The sequence below is a fragment of the Sorex araneus genome, chromosome 1 (genome assembly GCF_027595985.1).
Source record: "Sorex araneus isolate mSorAra2 chromosome 1, mSorAra2.pri, whole genome shotgun sequence".
Taxonomy (NCBI): domain Eukaryota; kingdom Metazoa; phylum Chordata; class Mammalia; order Eulipotyphla; family Soricidae; genus Sorex; species Sorex araneus.
Window position 1 is genome coordinate 315,626,611 of NC_073302.1, and position 19,984 is coordinate 315,646,594.

At 35.5% G+C, this 19,984-nt stretch overlaps 1 protein-coding gene across 1 annotated transcript in view; it reads right to left on the bottom strand.

The window, feature by feature from the left end:
• The window catches only part of ANXA10 (annexin A10), a 52,194-nt gene that overhangs the window by 3,991 nt on the left and 28,219 nt on the right, over nt 1–19,984 (bottom strand). The window contains exons 3-10 of the mRNA XM_004610415.3: nt 17,643–17,756; nt 15,915–16,005; nt 14,760–14,839; nt 9,354–9,407; nt 9,167–9,260; nt 8,234–8,329; nt 4,384–4,442; nt 2,302–2,424 (exon numbers count right to left, since the gene is read on the bottom strand). Of these exons, the coding sequence (XP_004610472.3) occupies nt 2,302–2,424; nt 4,384–4,442; nt 8,234–8,329; nt 9,167–9,260; nt 9,354–9,407; nt 14,760–14,839; nt 15,915–16,005; nt 17,643–17,756 (711 nt within the window). The remainder of the gene's footprint in view (nt 1–2,301; nt 2,425–4,383; nt 4,443–8,233; nt 8,330–9,166; nt 9,261–9,353; nt 9,408–14,759; nt 14,840–15,914; nt 16,006–17,642; nt 17,757–19,984) is intronic.

The following is a 19,984-nucleotide window of genomic DNA, read 5'->3' on the forward strand; positions in this document are numbered from 1 at the left end:
TGAGATAGTTAACAAGCTTTCATGTTTGGGTTACAATCACACAATGATCAAACACTCATCCCTCCACCAGTGCACATTCTCACCACTAATATCCCTGGTATACACCACTTCCCCCTGCCTCCATGGCAGACAATACTCCCCATACTCTCTCTCTACTTTTGAGCTGCCGGAGTCCAGCTCCGGCATGAAGACCACCGACTCAGAGATGATGTGTTGACCAGCAGCCATCGAGGCTGAAGGCCCCGTTTATTCTCAAGCAAGCAGTTTTATATTATTTGCATACCTTGGCCCAGGCACGTAGCCAAGTCCAAAGATGTTCTCATGGGTTAGACATATTTTGTGTTTGTCTCAAGATGTTCTCATTAAAAATACCAAGTCAAATTATTCCCAAGGTTACTTAGAGCACGAGAAGTATGTACGGGCAGGATGTGCCCTGCTTATCTTGCTGGTAGGTTTTACCTTCAAGGCCCCTCTTTCAAGAGGCCCTCTGCACAGGACTCTCCCAAGCCCCCAGTGCAGGTCATACAAAGTTCATTGTCCCACGCTGGTCTCTAGTCTCTAGTCTATGTGCTCCAAGCAATCCCACTACATTGAGCATTATGTCTTGCAACACAGACGCTGAGAGGTCATCATGTTTGGTCCATTATCTACTTTTGGCATGCATCTCCCATCCCAACTGGTTCCTCCAGTCATCATTTTCTTAGTGATCCCTTCTCTATTCCATCTGCCTTCTCTCCTCCGCTCATGAAGCAGGCTTCCAACTATGGAGCAATCTTCCTGGCCCTTGTATCTACTGTCCTTGGGTGTCAGCCTCATGTGATGTTATTCTATACTACACAAATGAATGCAGTTCTTCTTTGTCCCTCTCTTTCTGACTCATTTCACTTCCAATGCCACATTTTAAAGAGGGTTTTTTTGCTACATTTCATGTACAAAGATAACTATGAAAAATATATTGTCTGTTAACATGAGGGTTTATTTTGGGCTCTTATTTCTATTTTATAGGTCTGAGAGGTGATCCTTACTCCAGTACCTTTATAGTATAATTCAAAATCAGAAAATGCATGCCACCCAATTTCTCTTTTCTCTTAAATAGCTTTGATTATTCAGGGAGATTTTTCATTTCAAACAAATTTTAGTTGTTTCTATTCTATGTTATTGAGGACTGTTATTGGCATTTTGATGGGGATTGCATTGAATCTGTATAATACTTTGGGTAGTATGTTCATTTATAATATATGAACATGGAATATTTTCCTATTCCATGCTGTCATTCTGTCATCTTTGAATTCTTTCTAAATTCTTCTATAGTTAGAGTTCTCTCTATATAAAGCTTTGTATGTCCCCTGTTAAGTTGATTTCTAGGTACCTTTTATCTATGGAAACTTTTTTAATAGAGTTTTCTTTTTAATTTCTTTCTCCTTTGGTGTTTTGTTTGCATATAGAAATGCAATAGATTTTTGTATATTTGCATTTTGCTAACTTATTTAGGAGCTCGTTTAGTGAATTCTTTAAGGTTCCTATGTGTATTGTGATTAAGTATTTTACAGTTTTTTTGATGATGGGTCAAACTTTTCCAGTTTGACTGTACCCTCAAAATTACATAGATGATTCAGCATAAAGTTTAGAATTGCTGAAGTGAAATGAAAAAAAATTAAGTTGTTTAATTTGGAATAGCTGTTACATTACTTTCCAGGGTAACATTACTACATTATATATCTAGTGAAAATCCATCAAAATTGCAATTCACGGATTTCATAAACTTTCAGGCCTTCTGTAACATAAACATAGAGGCAATTTGATCATACTTTTAGTTTATTATTGTTACTGTAAAACTGGCTTAGTTCCCATGTGGATCTATGTGAAGCACAATTACACAATTAGAGGATGATATTTTTACATAATTACATGAATGATTTTTCTTTCAAAGTTATCAAAGAGAAAAAAGTTCTGTAACTAAGGTGAAGGAATATTGTCCACTGGAAATTGCTCATGTAATCAAAGCTGTCCGATATTGAAAAAGTGAAACTAGTTAATTTTTAAAAATTATTTTTATACAAAAATGAAATTAAAAAATCAAAACTTTGATTTTCATTTAAAAATATGAATTATGGATCAAAATGAATCACTAGTAAGTAGAGGTGACATAAGGGAGAGTGGTAGATTGTCTTGGCCACTTTGGTGGTAGCAGGTAGAGTAAATTTATACATAAATATCACAAATTCTAACTTTATTATAACCATGTTACCTAAACTATAAAAATATTGAAAAGACCAGAAGTTATCTTCCGCAGAAACTTACTCTGATATCATGAAACAGTGATTTTCCATATCTCTCTTTATACCGTTTTCTTATGGTCATTAGGTCTATTTCACTTCTGGCAATTAAGATCCGGATTACAGTTTTATTATGGAAACCAAAGTCCTAAAAGATACAGAAAAGGAAAGAAATAAAAAATGAAAATGAAATGATATGTACTGTAAAGTAAATCAGTACATATTTACATACGGGTTTGATTCCTCCATCCCTCTCAGAAATCCTGGCAAGCTGAAAAAAAGACCTGTCCCCTTTTCCACAGCAATGTACTCTTGATCCTGTATCCCTCAAATATTGACACCAGCATCCTTGAAACATGCTTAAATTGGATTCCGAATCACTTAGTATTCATTCTCTCTTGAAAAAAAATCTAGTTCTCACTCTTATTCTCTTCCTTCTCCATCTCCTGGTACCAGCTCCACCACCCCCAGTCTGCTTAGTGTTTAATAAAAAAACACTTTTTTTTATATCTCTCTTATTTCTTAAATGAAATTTCCAGTATCCCAGACTTGATGTTGCCTTGAGTCTTCCCCTAATTCTAGAACAGTTCCTCCTTCGCTTTTCCAGTCTCATCAATCTTCACATATATTCCACTTCTTAATGAAATACAAATCATATTTTATACTTTCTAGATAAAACTTCTTCCTCAGGGGCAAGGGAGGAATTCTTATCTCTGTCATATGAACAATGATATGTCTTAGTAAAACAGTAGTAGTATTTTAATTTTACAATTATTGTTGTAGATTCTAAAAATAAGAATTTCAGGTGCCCAGAATATATGTTGATCTTGAGTTCAAACTATACACAAAGTAATTGCTGTCTTCTAACTTGAAAAAAACACTGCCTTAGAATTCAGGTTCATGTTGTCTTTTCCAATGGAGTACTGGTGACATCCAGTGGCCAGTACGCATAAGCCAATCTTTGATTTGTGAATTCTTTGGATGTAAAACTACCAACAAACTTCATAATTAGAGACAATTAAAATTAATAATATAATAAACTATTATATTTGGAGCAATAGCACAGGGGGTAGGCATTTGCCTTGCACGTGGCCGACCCGGGCTTGATTCCTCCATCCCTCTCAGAAATCTTGGCAAGCTACTGAGAGTATCCCGCCTGCACGGCAGAGCTTGGCAAGCTCCCCGTGGCATATTCAATATGCCAAAAACAGTAACAAGTCTCACAATGGAGATGTTACTGGTGCCCACTCAAGCAAATTAATGAGCAAAATCAATGAAATTATATGTAAGTTACTTGAAATGCACTGGAGAAAAACATAGGTTTTCTTTGGTGTAGTGGTAGTGAAAAAGTTTTGGCCAATTTAAAATATTTAATTAGTTGAACATATAAACTTCCCTATTGCCTTAGAGTTTGTGATCACATGTATTTTTATCTCACTGTATTGCAACACACATATAAACACAGATGGTATACAGTTTTATTTATTATTAAAATCAAGTAGCCCTTAGATTGAGAATAATTGGTGTAAGAATAACTAGGATTCTTTTCCTCTGACTATTCAAAAGTTAAGCTTTATTTTGCTCATTGGAGAAGAAAAAAAAATTAAGTTACTGAAAGTGTTGCCCAATTGGGAATCTATTTAAAATTATTACCTAATCAGGTTTACTTTTGTTGCTTGGAAATAGAATTTAAAAGAAACAGAGAACTGTGAGCATTATCTTCTTCATGTAGTCTGAGGATGCTTACATTATTCTACACATGAATACAACCTACAGATATATAATACAGGTAGTATTGATAATTCACATACCATTTCAGTATAATGCTTACTTTTAAGAAGATGATCTATTTATATTACTTTGAAAATAGGAGCCGGAGCAATAGTATAGTGACTAGGGCACTTGCCTTGTGCAAGACCAACCCAGATTTGATCCCCAGTACCCTGTATGATCTCTGAGCCTACCAGGAGTGATCCCTGAATGCAGATCCAGGTTAAGTCCTGAACACCATTAGGACTCATGAGCACAGTGCTAAGAATAGTCCCAACTCATATGTCCTTTGAGAAAGTAGACATAGTTTCTGGAGAAACATGTGGGTCAGACTTACATTGATCGCACTATATAATCTGTAAGCAAAATAGGATGCTTTATCTCGAACACAGAGAACTGAAAAAGAAAAAGAAAGCAAAAAGGCATTTTGAAGGTAACAATATATGCTTTGATCATTGGGAAAACAATTAAAACAGTACATTTTTAAACAATTAGAACAGTTCTCAAAGAGTGATCCTTTGTGATTTCGATGTTAACTTATTGAACCCTGTTTCAAAATTTTACCCTACAGAATAATGAAAACAAACAAGCAAATAAACATAAGCTTAGAAAGCAACAATACAATTCATTCTATTTGCATTTCGTTTGTTTCCATCTATTGGAACAATCTTAGTCTTTCCTAAGATTTGAGAAGAAAACATGTTTTCATTTTTTTTCCCTGCAAACATCTATCTTCTTTATCTCAAAATTATCTCCAGTCTTAATTTTTTTCGTTACTATTATAGAATTTAGAGTAACTGAATTTAGTTATCATTTTGTTATCACTTTAAGTACTATTTAGTCCCTTGTATACTTGTTACTAACTCTGCTGTCTCTCAAGGGGGAAATTGCTTGGTCATAACTGGTCTGGTCCAGTGTTATGTCATCTAACCCAGACTGCTATGACATTGAACAGCTTCTAACCTAAAGTGGCTATTTTTAATAAAAGTTAATTGGTGATTGTAATAATTTAATAATATTTATTATAGTTATTTACCAGTATAAGAAAGACTATCACTTCTCAAGCAAACAAAAAATACCAACCACTCTTTGGTTTGCTTTGGGAGCTATACTCGCTGGTGCTGAGGGCCTACTCCTGGCTGTGTTCTCAAGGGTCACTCCTGGCAGAGATCATGAGACATAAGCAGTAACAGGGATTTGACCTTGGTGGGCTGCATGTGAGACAAGCTCCTTAACCTCTGCACTATTTCTCTAATTTTTTTTAGTCTCATGTGATTATTTTATATTGTATTTTTCTATTTATTTTAACACCATGGCTAACAAGATTTTTACAATGGGTCCTCGGGCAGTCAATGTTCCTACCTGTGTCCCCATTCCTTTGCCACTTATCCAAGATTCCCTCGCAACCCCAACCTGACTTTTTGACTGTTACAGTTTCTCAAATATATCTGGTGGGAAATTGGAGATAGAGAGATCAAAAGGGAATACCCTACCACAGAGGCAGGGTGGGGTGGGGGGGAGATGGGACTGAGGGTTGGGAGGGATACTGGGTTTATTGGTGGTGGAGAATGGGCACTGGTGAAGGGATGTATTTGCAAATATTGTATGAGGGAAAAACAAGCTCGAAAATGTGTGAATCTGGGGCTGGAGCAGTAGCAGAGCGGGTAAGGCGTTTGCCTTGCAAGTGGCCGACCTGAGTTCGATTCCCAGCACCCCATATGGTCCCCTGAGCACCGCTGGGGTAATTCCTGAGTGCAGAGCCAGGAGTAACCCCTGTGCATCGCCGGGTGTGACCCAAAAAGCAAAAAAAAAAAGAAAATGTTTGAATCTGTATCTGTACCGTCATGGTGATTCACTAATTAAAGAATAAAATAAATTAAAAAAATTAAATATATATATATATATATATATATATATATTTGGTGGTGCTCAGAGCTTACGTCTTTCTCTGCCATCAGGGATTATTCCTAGCAGACTTGGAGGACAGTATGGGGTGCCAAGGATCAAACCCAAGTCACCTGTTTGCAAGGCAAGCACCTTAGCTGCTGTACTATCACTCAGGCCCATTGACTGTTGTGTTTTTTTAAGTTTAATTATAGGTTGAACCCCATGCTTATGGTAGTGTCACATCCAGTGTCGGATCTAGTGGTTTAGATATTTACATGTACTTTGTCTCTATGCCCTTGACCCATATTACTACTGGGCACATAGTGGTGAATTGCATGTTGAGGACCCACATTCTATCCTCAGCATTGCATATGACCTCAAGAACTCCCAGCATGACACTGGGCAATGACTAGGAATCCTCTCTAAAAGACACAAATAATTTTGTTGGTTCAACTCTTTCATCTCTACTGACTAAATCAGGAGCCAGAATGCCTACAAATTAAATGCATGTTGATGAATAAATAAATCAGCAACAATGTTCTCTGCTATTTCTTATATCCAGTATTTCCTATCTCATGCCAACTGCTTTGTCTATGGCAATCGTCTGCTGTCTCAGGAGATTCAGATGATATTTACACTAGTATAAATGTTATTAAATAAATTATTTTATTTTTGTTACATTTTATTTTTAAAATACATTAATTTTTAAAGTTTAATTTTAATTTAAGTATTATAGTATTGAAGTAATTCTTTTATAGTTACATAGTAACTGCACCAATCCCTATGCCAGTGTTTCAATATCCCATCACCATCTTCCTATGGTTTTTTCCTCTAAACTATAACTGATAGATTTTAGTTCAGTCAACTGTAAAATGGGAATTTGGTTGCACTATGTGAGTACTGACTTAGTACTGATTTATGTTGAGAATCTGCCAAAATACATGCAACTTACACTCAAAAAATACACAAATATTTATTGTCATGTATTATTACATAATGATTTTGATGAAATCCAGAAAACCCTTTTTTACAGAAAATTAGATTAAAATTCTTTTATAAGAAAAACTGTAGAAAGTATATTACATCTCTGCTCTATGTATGTCAGTGTTATTCTAGGAACAGAAAATCACAATGCTCACTGACAATTATCTAGGTGAATGCTAGATGTGTGTATTCCTGTCACTGTCACTGTCACTGTCATTCTGTTGATCATTGATTTGCTTGAGTGGGCCCACTAAGGTCTCCATTCATCCTAGCCCTAAGATTTAAGCAGCCTCTCTTTACTTATCCTTCCTGATGGTGCCCCATTAGAGGCTCTTTAGGATCAGGGGAATGAGACCCATCATTGTTACTGTATTTGGCATATGAATACGCCATGGGGAGTCTGCCAGGCTCTCCCCTGTAAGGGCAGTAAACTCTCGGTACCTTACCAAGTTCTCCAAGATGGAGAACTAGGTTAACAAATGTTGCTTCCAGGAGCTTGATTTTATAGTCTCTGGATGTTAGCCATTGATGGGATTACAAGGCTTTAGGGGCAGTTTCTGGGTGTGACTGCCTAGCTACTGGAAAATGGGGAATCTGGTGGAATCTGTGTGTATTCCTACATGACAATATTTTACAATGTTACCTCATTTGTGTACCAGAAATCTACATTGTCAAGTCATAGCACATCACAAGGTCAAAGTGATGGACTTCATAGTCGTTTTAATGCTTACCTACCATACTTCCTCCCTCTATAAAGGGATTTTCGTAGAAAAAAAGAGCATAAAGCATGACTCTCATAATACCCTACAAAAATCACTACTAGGTAATAACTTGGTTATTTCTTTTATGGCAGGATTTATCCTATATGCTAAATATATTAGAAATAGTGACAAAGGGGGGTGGGAAACAGAAACAGAAACAAAAGCAAAAACTAAACACCAATCCTTCCCTTTGAAGGGTAAAAAGCCATACTGATAGAGTTTATTTGCTATTAAACAAGGAAATGGAATTCCAGTAAATATAATTTAGTGGTGTGAGATCCCAATTATATAAGACAGAATGAGAAGATAATGTTTCCTAGAATCAATATTCAGTTATTAAGGAAGGATATTAATTTATTAAGTGATTAGGTGGCCTCTTGAATACCTGTGTCTACGACTAATGTACTTTTCTCTAAAGTGCTAACATCTGTTCTGAAAAATTTAATTCAGGGGAAAATGGTCTGATCAAGAATTTACTCATGCATCTGTAATTCAATCACAAGCAATCAGCATTTATTATAGGGTCTGCCATACACCAAATAAGTTACTACTTACCAATTGCAACTAGAAGCTGTTGAAAATATCCATCATAACATTCATTAATGGCATCTACTATGTCTTGCCCAGAAATATTTTGAAATTCCTGGAAAACTTGAACAAATTGTTATATTTAAAATGTAATATGTATGTGCATAGTGAAGTAAATAAAATATATGTTGCATGTTGACTTGAGTAAGTAAAATGCATGTTGCATGTTGACTGAAGTAGACCAAGACATTTTCTAAAGATTTTTGTATATTTTTATGTAAAAATAAAATATAATATGTAAGACTTAAAGGCACAGGACTTTGGTAAAGTGCAAGCTAATATTATTGTTCTTCTTAAATCAATAAAGTAGCATCATGGACTATAATAATAAACTTGATTCACTATAACTAAACTAGATTGACTATATTCTTTTCAATACAACTTTTAACTTTCCGCTTAGGAAAAAAGTAATATATTTAAGTATGTTTTTCATAAAACAAAAACAACTACTGCTTTTTTTTTTTTTTTTTTTTTGCTTTTTGGGTCACACCCGGCGATGCTCAGAGGTTACTCCTGGCTCTGCACTCAGGAATTACTCCTGGCGGTGCTCAGGGGACCATATGGGATGCTGGGAATTGAACCTGGGTCGGCTGCATGCAAGGCAAACGCCCTACCTGCTGTGCTATCGCGCCAGCCCCACAACTACTGCTTTTAAAGGCTTAGTAATCAAAGAGTACATAATTAAAGCATGGAATAAAATAGAACTATAAGGAATTTTTAATTATAATGTTATTAGGTAATGTATATTTGTAGAAACATAAAATAGATTCTTTTGGGATGACTGATTTTCTTCTGTTTCTTTGTAAACTTTTTTGCAGTTTTTTTTCCAGTTAACTACTTGCCTTGTATTATGTAATCTAGTCTGTGAAGCAGCCAAGAAGAGATTGGTTTAACACTTACCCAGCCAGAGCTGTTGGTAGCTCTTGTTACACAGGATCATCTGCAGCATGGTTTTGTGTTCCCCTGTCTTTTGCTGACAGGCTTCCCACAGAACCTGAAACACCATACAGCAGAAAAGATCACCGTAACCACCCCACGTCAGTTTCATAAGGTTCATTAAGGCAGTTTGAAAGCTGGTTCTAGTTACCATTGCATCCTGCCCGGCCATAACAGGGTCCGTGTATCCTTCCTCTCTGGTTCCCTGTAAAGTAAACAGAGTTTTGTCTTTGTAAACGTTCTTAATTGACATCTCAGATAGTACCATCAGAACTAATCTCTTCCAGTCATTATTTAATGCTTTTCATTTACACCAGGCAACAAATACCTGAAAACAATAGGCTATATCTCCTATATTAAGTGTCATTTATTTTATAATAAAATTTGCCATAGTAATTCTTAATGTTCCTTTCACTTGACAGTAGTAAGATTTGATGCATCTGATCACCTTCTCCTCCTTTTACCTTGACTTCCTGTATTCTAAACTCTTTATTTTCTTCTTCCTCAATCTTCAGCATTTACTAGTTCTCTGGCATCATCTTTCACTACCTCAATACTTTCCCTTTGCTCATATGATGTCAATTGGCCTTGCTCTTTCTTACATTCTTTAAGCATGGTCTTGTCTGAGGCTTTTTCTTAGCTCTGGTTTAGCAATATGTGAATATGTTTATTAGGCATCTGATTTAGCAATATGTGAATAAGTTTGTGATTTTTGTTTTCTTCCAAGGAAGAATCACACTGACTTTGTCGTATATTCTCAAATAGGGACCAAGGATGTAGCTTGAGTGTCCAAAGGCCTGTCATTTGCAAGGCCCTGTGGAACGTGTCTACAGGGACTAGAGCAAGTAAAACCGAACCTTGCAAAGCAGTCCAGAAGGGGGGCTCCGCATTATCTGGGTAAATTGTACGGAACAGGGTTTCAGCACCAGGTGTCCAGACTTGAGCCTCACTCGACCTCCTAGTCATATGAGCCCAGGACACAGACACTGTCATGTATGCTTAGCAGGTCATCCTAACTGCAGCATCTAGCCTTGACTGAAATTGGACCAGGGCAAAGCAGAGTTGGAAAAGTGATAGGCTAGTAATGCTGAACTTTATGTGATTGGACCTTCCTGAAAGCCAAGACCCTCTAAAAAATATGTGTGTATTTGGCAATGAAGTGAACAGCCATCAGCTGCTCATGGAAGGTGTTTCTCCACACACCCTTCATTCTTTGCCCTACGTCTGCCCGGATCCAGTGTGCAAGGTGTCTGGGCACTTTGGGGAAAAGCTGTTCCCTAGCAAAGCCCTAAGTCTGATCCCAGCACTGCTTCATGTGGTCCTGTGGCTCTGAGCTCTCTGGCTCCAGCAGAGTTTGTTGTACCAAACTAAGCTCTGCAGGAATTGTCCCAGGTCCCACTACTGCTTTTTGTGGTCACTGTTTTGGTTATTTATTTATTTTTTTTTGCTTTTTGGGTCACACCCGGCGATGCACAGGGGTCACTCCTGACTCATGCACTCAGGAATCACCCCTGGCGGTGCTCAGGGGACCATATGGGATGCTGGGATTCAAACCCGGGTCGGCCGCTTGCAAGGCAAAAGCCCTACCCGCTGTGCTATCGCTCCAGCCCCTCATTTTGGTTATTTTTGATTTTTTTAAATTTTTAAATTTCTTTTGCTTTTTGGGTCACACCTGGTGATACACAGGGGTTACTCTTGGCTCTGCTCTCAGGAATTACTCCTGGCGGTGCTCGGGGGACCATATGGTTGCTATGAATTAAACCTGAGTCAGCCGCATGCAAAGCAAATGCTCTACTCACTGTATTATCACTCCAGCCCCTCGCCACAGTTTGAAAAAAAAAAAACTAACATGACTCTATTAAAAAGAGTTTTAAAATAAGTTTAGTATGTTAAGTATGCTAAATAGAAAAAAATGAGTATAGACTTAAGGTAAGATAAACTGTGTAAGGAAGAAAATGAGAGAATTAAAATTTAGCTAAAAATATTTGGAGCATTGTGTTCATTACAGATTATTCTATAACATACCCAGAGGCCTCACTTTCTATGTTTGATAAACTGAATAGAAGAGAATCCTGGAAATCAAGATAATAAAAAAGCATTCAATTGGTTTATTTATAATAGAGATATTTACTCTGTAAATTCTTTCCCACCATCGCCAGTGTGATTTACACATGTTGAATAATTAATCTCTAAGTAACAATTTTCTCATTATTTGACAGATAATTAGCGAAGTCCTGTAAGAATTCAGGAAGTGTTGTGAACCAATTTAATGGTTAGCATTAGTTTTCAAGAAGAGTATCTTCTTGCTGGCTTCTTTATAATAAATAGCCCTGTCAGAAAATATTTTATTGATTAAGTAAAAGATCGCTCCTGGAAAGTATGACAATGCTTATCAGCACTTCATTTTTGTAATACCTCAAGGTCCTTATGTTCTAATTCCCTCAAGTCTTAATTCACAAAAGTAGAAGTGACTTTCAATTTTCATGATGTTAAAATGATATCATGGGAAGAAAGCTTTCCTTTAATTTGACATTCAAAAAGTAGAGGGAGTTAGAGGAAACATTTGTAACAATTAAATACATTTAGTATATTTGTACAGGGGAAAATTGAATGAAGAATGGGTTTAGATCCCTTAATTTACAAGGATTTATAATTAAAATATCAATAATATTAATAATAAATTCAAAATGCACACATCTAAATTATAACAAAGTAAGTGTAAAGGAATTTTTTTGTTTTATTCAGAATTTCTATTTCTAATCTGCTATGTGTCTTGACAGAGATAATATAGATGAGACAGAAGGATGGAGAGAGGAATAGAAAGAGAGAAAGGCAGGGATTGGTTCAGAGGATAATGATTTCAACTAGATGGAAAATATTTGTGCAGTTATGTGTTTGGAACTCATTATCTCTAAATGTCATGATCCATTAGGAAAGAATTGCATTTTTATTTTGGAAAATATTAAACATATTCAGACTGAACGATGTATAGTACAGACACAGTATTTAGGAGAAGTAAATTTTCCAATTCCTATCATATTTAGTATCTTTCCCAATATTATAAATTTTTGATCCAAATACTAAATGAGGAGTTAAAAATTGTAGAGCCATTATTGTTAGAGTAAGGGATCTATGGGAAATCTTCAGCGCTCAAAAATCTAAACAAGGTCCATTTTCAAAGAGTATGGGGAATATTATCTGCCATGGAGGCAGGGGAAGGGTGGGATAAGGGGGGGTACGCTGGGGATATTGGAGGTGGGGAATGTGCATTGGTGGAGGGATGGGTGTTTGATCATTGTGTGATTGTTACCCAATCATGAAAGCTTATAACTATCTCACGGTGATTCAACAAAAATTAAAAAAAAATCTAAACAAGAGGCCAGATTGTCAGTAAAGCAGATAGGGAATTTGCCTTGCACGTGCCACAGATGACGGTTTGATCCCTGGCACGCTTGGGAAAGGCTTAATGGCTAAATGCACCTGCTTTGCCAGCATAAGGTCATGAATTCAACCTTGGTGCCACTCACATGTCCTAAGGGTGGTCTCTGTGGCTCTGTGGTCCAGAATCCCTGATGTTACAACAGAAAGTACAACCTCCAGCATATAGCCAGAAGTGTGCTAGCACAATGGCTCAAGAAGGGCAAGGTCAAGATGAATCTCTCAGAGTCTGGAAATTTAGACCACATAATCAAGTGATTCATAGAAAAGGAAGAAAGACTAGACAAGTTTACTTTTCATCTTTGGGCTTTTGGTCACACCTGGCAGTGCTCAGGATTTACTCCTGACGCTGTGCTCAGGGATCACTACTGGAGGAGCTTGGGGGACCATGTGCAGTGCTGGGGATTAAGTCTGCAAGTGCCGTAACATCCTGTGCTATCTCTCTGGTCCAAATCTCAATTTTTTTATCTGGGAATTCTTCTTTAAAAATTTATTTTATTAAAAACACCATGAATTGTAAACTGTTCAAAGTTATTTTAAGCATTTAGTGTTCCAACACCAGCAATGTGACTGTCTCTTCATCAGTATCCACAGTTTCCCTCCCAACCCCAATTTGCCAATCTGGGGATTCTTAATTTCTAGCTAAGGGTAAGAAATTCTGCATTTCTTAAGGTCAAGGCAGCTTTATAAATTGAGACTCCTTCATTTGGGATCTGGTTCTTGCACTCAAGATTCCTATTTTTTCCTTTCTCCCCACTAAATAGGAACTTGTTTATTTTTCTTTTTTAATGTCAGTGGTCTTTTTTTAATTTCATGTTCCTTATGAAACAAACTTCTATCTTTTAATGAAATCCTATGTAACTTCAGTTATGTTCTTGACATAAAAGAGGAAAACCTTTCTTCCTCATAATCTTAAAATAAAGCAGTTTTACTTCAAAAATATTGATAAAAGACTGTATATTATAATCACACACAAACCCGATATAACCTAATCAAAATATGGACTCAAACTTATTTCCCTGATTTCAAACTTTTAGATTTTATTTTGGTGGTTAAAAATGTGTACTTACTCTCTATATTCTTGAATATTTTTGCTAAATTGATAAAGGGCACATTTAAGAATATGCTTAAGATTAAAACAATTATATTTAAATCTATATTATTACTATATTATTAAGTAATTCATGAATAAAACATGTATAAAGGCAATACTGAGGATTATATGCAAGCACTAAGATTTCATTCAAATTCTGGATTTTGCCCTTACTAGCTCTTTAAATAGAAAGCTAGATACTAGAAAGCTAGATGCTAAATAGATATTTTATTATCTGATTTTCATTTCAATAGTGCTAATTAAACAGCTTTTAATAATTATTTCCTGAGCAAAACACTTCTCACACTATTTCAGTCACATAGTAGGACCTTGAGAAAGTTTATATGCAATACTTGTTTGTTCTAAAATATAGAATTATAATTATAACTTTCAATTATATGTATAAAGTATAACTGTAATATGTTAATATTTAAGGCCCTCAGAAGAATATGTACTTACTTGAATATAGTTGCAAATATCTTATATATGGTAGGTATTTTTGAGGCATCATTGAGAACAGTGATGGTGCATTATTCCTATTTATAAGCTGACGTTCAGCATATACACTTATAAAGAATTTACCATTAAATGTCTTTCAGGATGGTAGAGTTTATATCTTTTTTGTTGCTTTTTGGCCAGACCAAACAGAGGTCAGAGAATATTTCTGGATCTGTGGTTGAGGGGTCATTCTTAGAGGTGTTCAGCAAACTATATGGAGTGCTGAGGGTTGATCCAGATTGGTCTCATGCAAGGCAAGTATCTTAACGCTTGAACTCTCATTTTCTTCCCTGCCTTAATTTTGGAAATAAAAAATTAATATTTCTAATGAAAATAAACATTAAGTGTTTTTTTTTCCTTTTATGCAATCAACCCCATTTTGATTACCAGCACCACATATGGCCCCTTGCGCTTTACCAAGAGTAACCTCCTAACAGAGAACCAGGAATATTCTCTAAACATTGCTAACCCTAAAGCAGTATGCTTTTAATATGATAAAAAAATAATGTGAGTTTTGGAATTTCATACCTGGACCAAGTTTATGAGAGTATCTCTGAAATGTCCTGAGGTCTCTGAGTAAATGTTTTCTTGAAGGTTATTGTTGTATTCTGGACAGGAAAACATGCATGTCAACATACAATTTATTATACTACTACATTTCAATGTACCCTGGATATGTTAATGCTACTTTCTCAGGAATAAACTGACACAAAAATTACAATTACTTTGTTATCATTTGTCTTTACTATCTTATACTCAGATTAGAAAAGCAGCCCACAAAATAAATATATTACCTAAGAATAATATCAACACATACCTGTTGTCCTAAAAATGTTATCTTTATTTCAGAATTTTAAAAAATTGTCTTTTCACATTTTCAAATTCTCAAAATTCAGAGAATTTTATTTACCCAATCTTTTTATTCACCTATAATCCATATCAGCCCAGTGCTTTCCCCAAAATAGTTTGTTTATTTTTGATATTTAAATAAAAAATTCTTAATTTCCTAAGGAAAAGCTTGCTTTTTGTTTAAATACATTAGAGCTGATTGTCTGGAAGTTTTCTCTTAACATTCAATGTCACACAATGCATAGTACAATAAAATTTAAGGTAATATGCTTTTTGAAAACAAAATAGCTAACTTTAAAAATATTTTTAAAGTCATATTTTGTAGTAGAGTGTAATCAGTAAATTTATGTAAAATAAAGTAGCTAAATATCTATGTGGAATTTGCTTAGTGATTATTACACTTTGCTTACATTCCTGGTCTTTCCGGGGTAACAGATCAAATATTCCTAGAATTACAGTGCTGGGGTTTCCTATTGAAAACACTGGAATTGAAAACATTGAATACGTCTTTTTCAGACTTTTGTTTATCTTGGCTGCTCATTTTTATTGTCCCAATCTTCGATTTTAGTTCATTGGTCTTTTGTGGGTCATATTTGAAGTATATCTTATAAAATCCCTTAAAATACATAAACTGCAATATTTTTGTCTTATATAAACATAAAGCATATATATCTGTAAAATATATTAATATATATATATCCTTGTTGTTACTGTTTTTGGCATATCTATTATGCCACGAGTAGCTTGCCAGGCTCTGGAGACTTTGCTGGTGCCTGCTTGAGCAAATCAATGAGCAATGGGATGACAGTGACAGTGACCGTGATATCTCCTTACGCATAGAGTAGGCTTCTTGCATCTGGAAAATTTCTCCATTTGTTCTTGAAGCTAATATATCTATCAGGCAATTCTCATCAGTACCCATTCCCTAGAAATAGAAAGATAAAGAATTATGTAGGTATATTTTGGGGGAATACAGTGCACCTTCTATACTAAAGGTAATATAATATCCTTCGAGTTCTAAGAGATGGTTGCATAGGGAAAAGATAATGTATTTGGAAAAAAAGAAAGCCTAATCGCAGATGAGGTTCTGCTGTTTGACCCCGACAAGATAATTTTGCATAAAACTCGTCTTCACTTACAAACAAATACTATGGGCAATTTAAGATAATATGAAAAACTAACAAAATCTTGAAACTGATCATTTCCGTTTTGCCCTGGGATATCAGTTTGGGGCAAGCTGAAATTAGAACATGAATCTCTTAACTCACCAATGATGTTTTAGGAGCCTAACCCTGAGTTTTATAAATGTAAATATTTTTTACCATTTGCTGAAGCATTTGGATTGCACACTTTCATAATCCATTACAGCCGTGTAAATATTCATCTTTAATAATGATTTTCTCGACAGCATGTCATTTTCAAAAGGGCTTTAACATTCTATAAGCTATTGATAAAATAGAAGCATTTTCATTTGGTCAGCAACAAATGATGTCATTCTTATGCTGTTTAGTCACATTGACTTTTGCAGGAGGTATTGCATACTGCTTTTCAGAAACTCAATGAGAGCTGGAGAGCTAGTACAGGGGTAGGGCACTGGCCTTGCAGGCAGTCCACCCCAGTTCAATCCCTGGTATCAACTGTGACTCCAAACCCCTGCTGGAGTGATCCCTATGCACAGAACCAGGAGTAAGCTCTGAGCTCACCTGGTGTGCCCCTCTTCAAGCAAAATCAATGAACAAATAAGGACTAACTAGTTAAATCTTATAAATTTTATACTCTTTCTCTGATCAGTTAATATGATTGCAAATATCCAGGTTTATTAATTTTCTCCCTTTTTTCTTACTTGCTACACACTACTCACATATCATGGTAAACTGGTCACTGGCAGTCATTATGTTAGAATTATTACAATTGATTTTTATTTAGAAAGAAATTAAAGACCTTTTTCCCTCCATTTCAAACAAACATTATCTGTCTTTGGTTCATAACAATGACTTTTCTATAATAATGAATTATTTTAATCCTTCAGAAATAAAATCTCCATACATTTGTACAATCATTTTCATAAAAGTTTCACTTAAGGCTACCAAAATAAAAATGTCCCCTATATCTTTTTACGATGTCTGTATCATATTTTTACATGAGTACAATTTCACAAAGAATTTAGAGGCTCATATCTTATAACTTTTCCACTTAATATATGAACATTGAATGGGAATAGAGAAATCTAAACTGTCCTTTACTTTTTCCTTTTAGTAGCTAAGCATGAAATTGGATCAGTGATTCTGAGTTCATACAGCAAAAGAAAAGGTTGAGCCCAATCCCTGGATATTGGGGGTGGGTGGTGGTGATAGTGGTGATTTTTTTTTTCCAAACCACATTCTTTGTCTATGGATTTTTTTATATTTTTGCTTAGTTGTCCCCACCCCACTCACTAGGCATTTACATTTATATCACAGGGAAGTTCCCCATCTACCAAAATATTAGCTTGTCCTTGTTTTATACACACACACACACACACACACACACACACACACACACACATTTGCATCAGAATACTACCTTCATGGCATGCCAGAGTTCATGAGCATCATAAGATGGAGGTGGATACATGAGGCCAACCATAACATCTTTGAAATGATCTGAGAGATTCTCCTTCAGGTCACCAATCAGGTCCTAGGGAAAGAAATCGAAGATGCTCTTATCATATCAGTCAAATTTGTAAGAGAAAGGAAATAAATATGCAAGTCTCCTAGCATTATTTAGTTTACGAGTAGCTTCTCACATCTCTCTCCTTTTGATTCACATATATATACATCAGCTACAGCAGCTTTGAACATGATATATGTTATCACATCTCTGCACAAGATATCATCTCTGTGTTCACTCCTGTCAGGCATAGACATAGTTGTAACTGACCCCGAACACAACTCATTTTTGATCTTATTATTAAAATAAAAGTTTCAGCCTGATAGTATTTTACTTCTTAATTTTTAATTTTCTTGTGTGGATTTAATGAAACATCAATTCTTAAAAAATATGTGCATTCTATTTTCTCATTGCAGCAATTCTTTTTATTTTTTTTCCTTTTTGGGTCAGACCCAGTGAGCACAAGTTTTACTACTGGCTCATACACTCAGGAATTACTCCTGATGGTACTCGGGGGACCATATGGGATGCTAGGAATCAAACCCAGGTCGGCCACGTGCAAGGCAAATGCCCTACCTGGTGTGTTGTCACTCCAGCCCCTCTTTTAACCTTTACTGTGTTTTTTTTAAAGCAGGGAGTCCTTGGCTTGTTATTACCAAAATTTTGTGTAAACTAATTGAATAGTTTTATAAATGTCCTTAAATAGCAAAATTTATACATTCATTTCAATTACTGAAAGTTAATTATTGAAAAAGAAAAACAATTGTGATGGTATCTTGTTCCTAGAATACAGGTATAAATGTATGAAATAAATAATTTTAATTTTATACGCAGAGCATATGTTGAAATATATAACTTATTAATATATATTTATCATTGATTTTTGTCAAGTTGCAGGAGTACTTGAAAGATATTTACATTTTGCCTTTTTTTGATTAACTGTGAGGAGAATACTCAGTTTCACTTGGAATATGAAGTACTTTAATTTTTATGCGAAACATCAACATATTTCAAGTGAAGGATTGTGAGTTGGGCGCATCAAATTCTATTTGAATAAAACAAAGTACCACAAATTTAAATTTTACTTAGTACAACCTTGCACCACATCTCCTAACAGTGGATGTTCTCTTTTAGCAAATAATAGAATTCATCCAAAGGTGGTAATAGAGAATCTACTGAATTTTTTCTACGGTTAGTGCAAAACACTTGATGAGCAATTAATACACATCCAGGGTTATGTCAGTTACTAGAAGCATATTTAAGAAGAATAAGAACTCCTCTTTTTGGGAGGTGTGGGGAACAACTAGTGGTGTTTACGGATTACTATTGGCTCTGAGGTCAGGGATCACTCCTGGTGAATTCAAGGGACAATATGGGGTGCAGGAATCAAACCGAAGTCAGTTGAGTGCAAGGTAAGCACCCTTCCCGTTGGACTGGCACTCAGGCCCCTAAGAGACCCTACTTAAAGAAATGTATAGTATATTTAAATCCCTCATTATTCATCATTAACTACTATGGATCTTTCACCAAAACGTTGTTACCACAGAAATGGAAAAACAAGAAATAAATATAGACATGTTTGTGAAGCTTATGATGAACACAGAAACTCGATACTTATTGAATAAATATTACAATTATTTCTGTTTTCTTTACATCACAGAAGGTACTGGTAAAATGCATCCTAAAGAGGTTCACGGGTCATAAACACAGAGATACTAGAATAAAACTGTATACTAATATACCTTCTAAGGCTTTCAACATCATTTTACGCTCTAATTTCCTAACACAGTAAGAGGGCTATAAGAATTCAAATAATAGATAAGAATGAATTTATAGCACTAGGGAAGGAGAACATATTTGGACAGGAAGAACAGTAGCACTCCGATGGGAGAGCGAACCTCTCGCCAGGGCTACTTTCATGAACTTTGTTAGACTACAGCATCCAAACATTTAGTCAAACATTATTCAAGATGTTTCTGGGAGGGTATTTTCTTTAAAATGAGATTAACATTTAAATCAGCAGAACTTGAGTGGAATGTATTATTCTTAACAAAGTGATGAGCCTTCATCCAATTAGTTGAAGTCTTTCATAGATAAAGATCATTTGCCAAAGGAATGAGAATTTTGCCAATCGACCAGCACTGAGTTTCCAATGACTTTGAAATTGCCAGTCTCCAGAGCACCTAAACTAATTCCTAAACACGCTTCTTTATCTCTTCTACCTTAGTGTGTATATAGAGCATGTATATATGTAT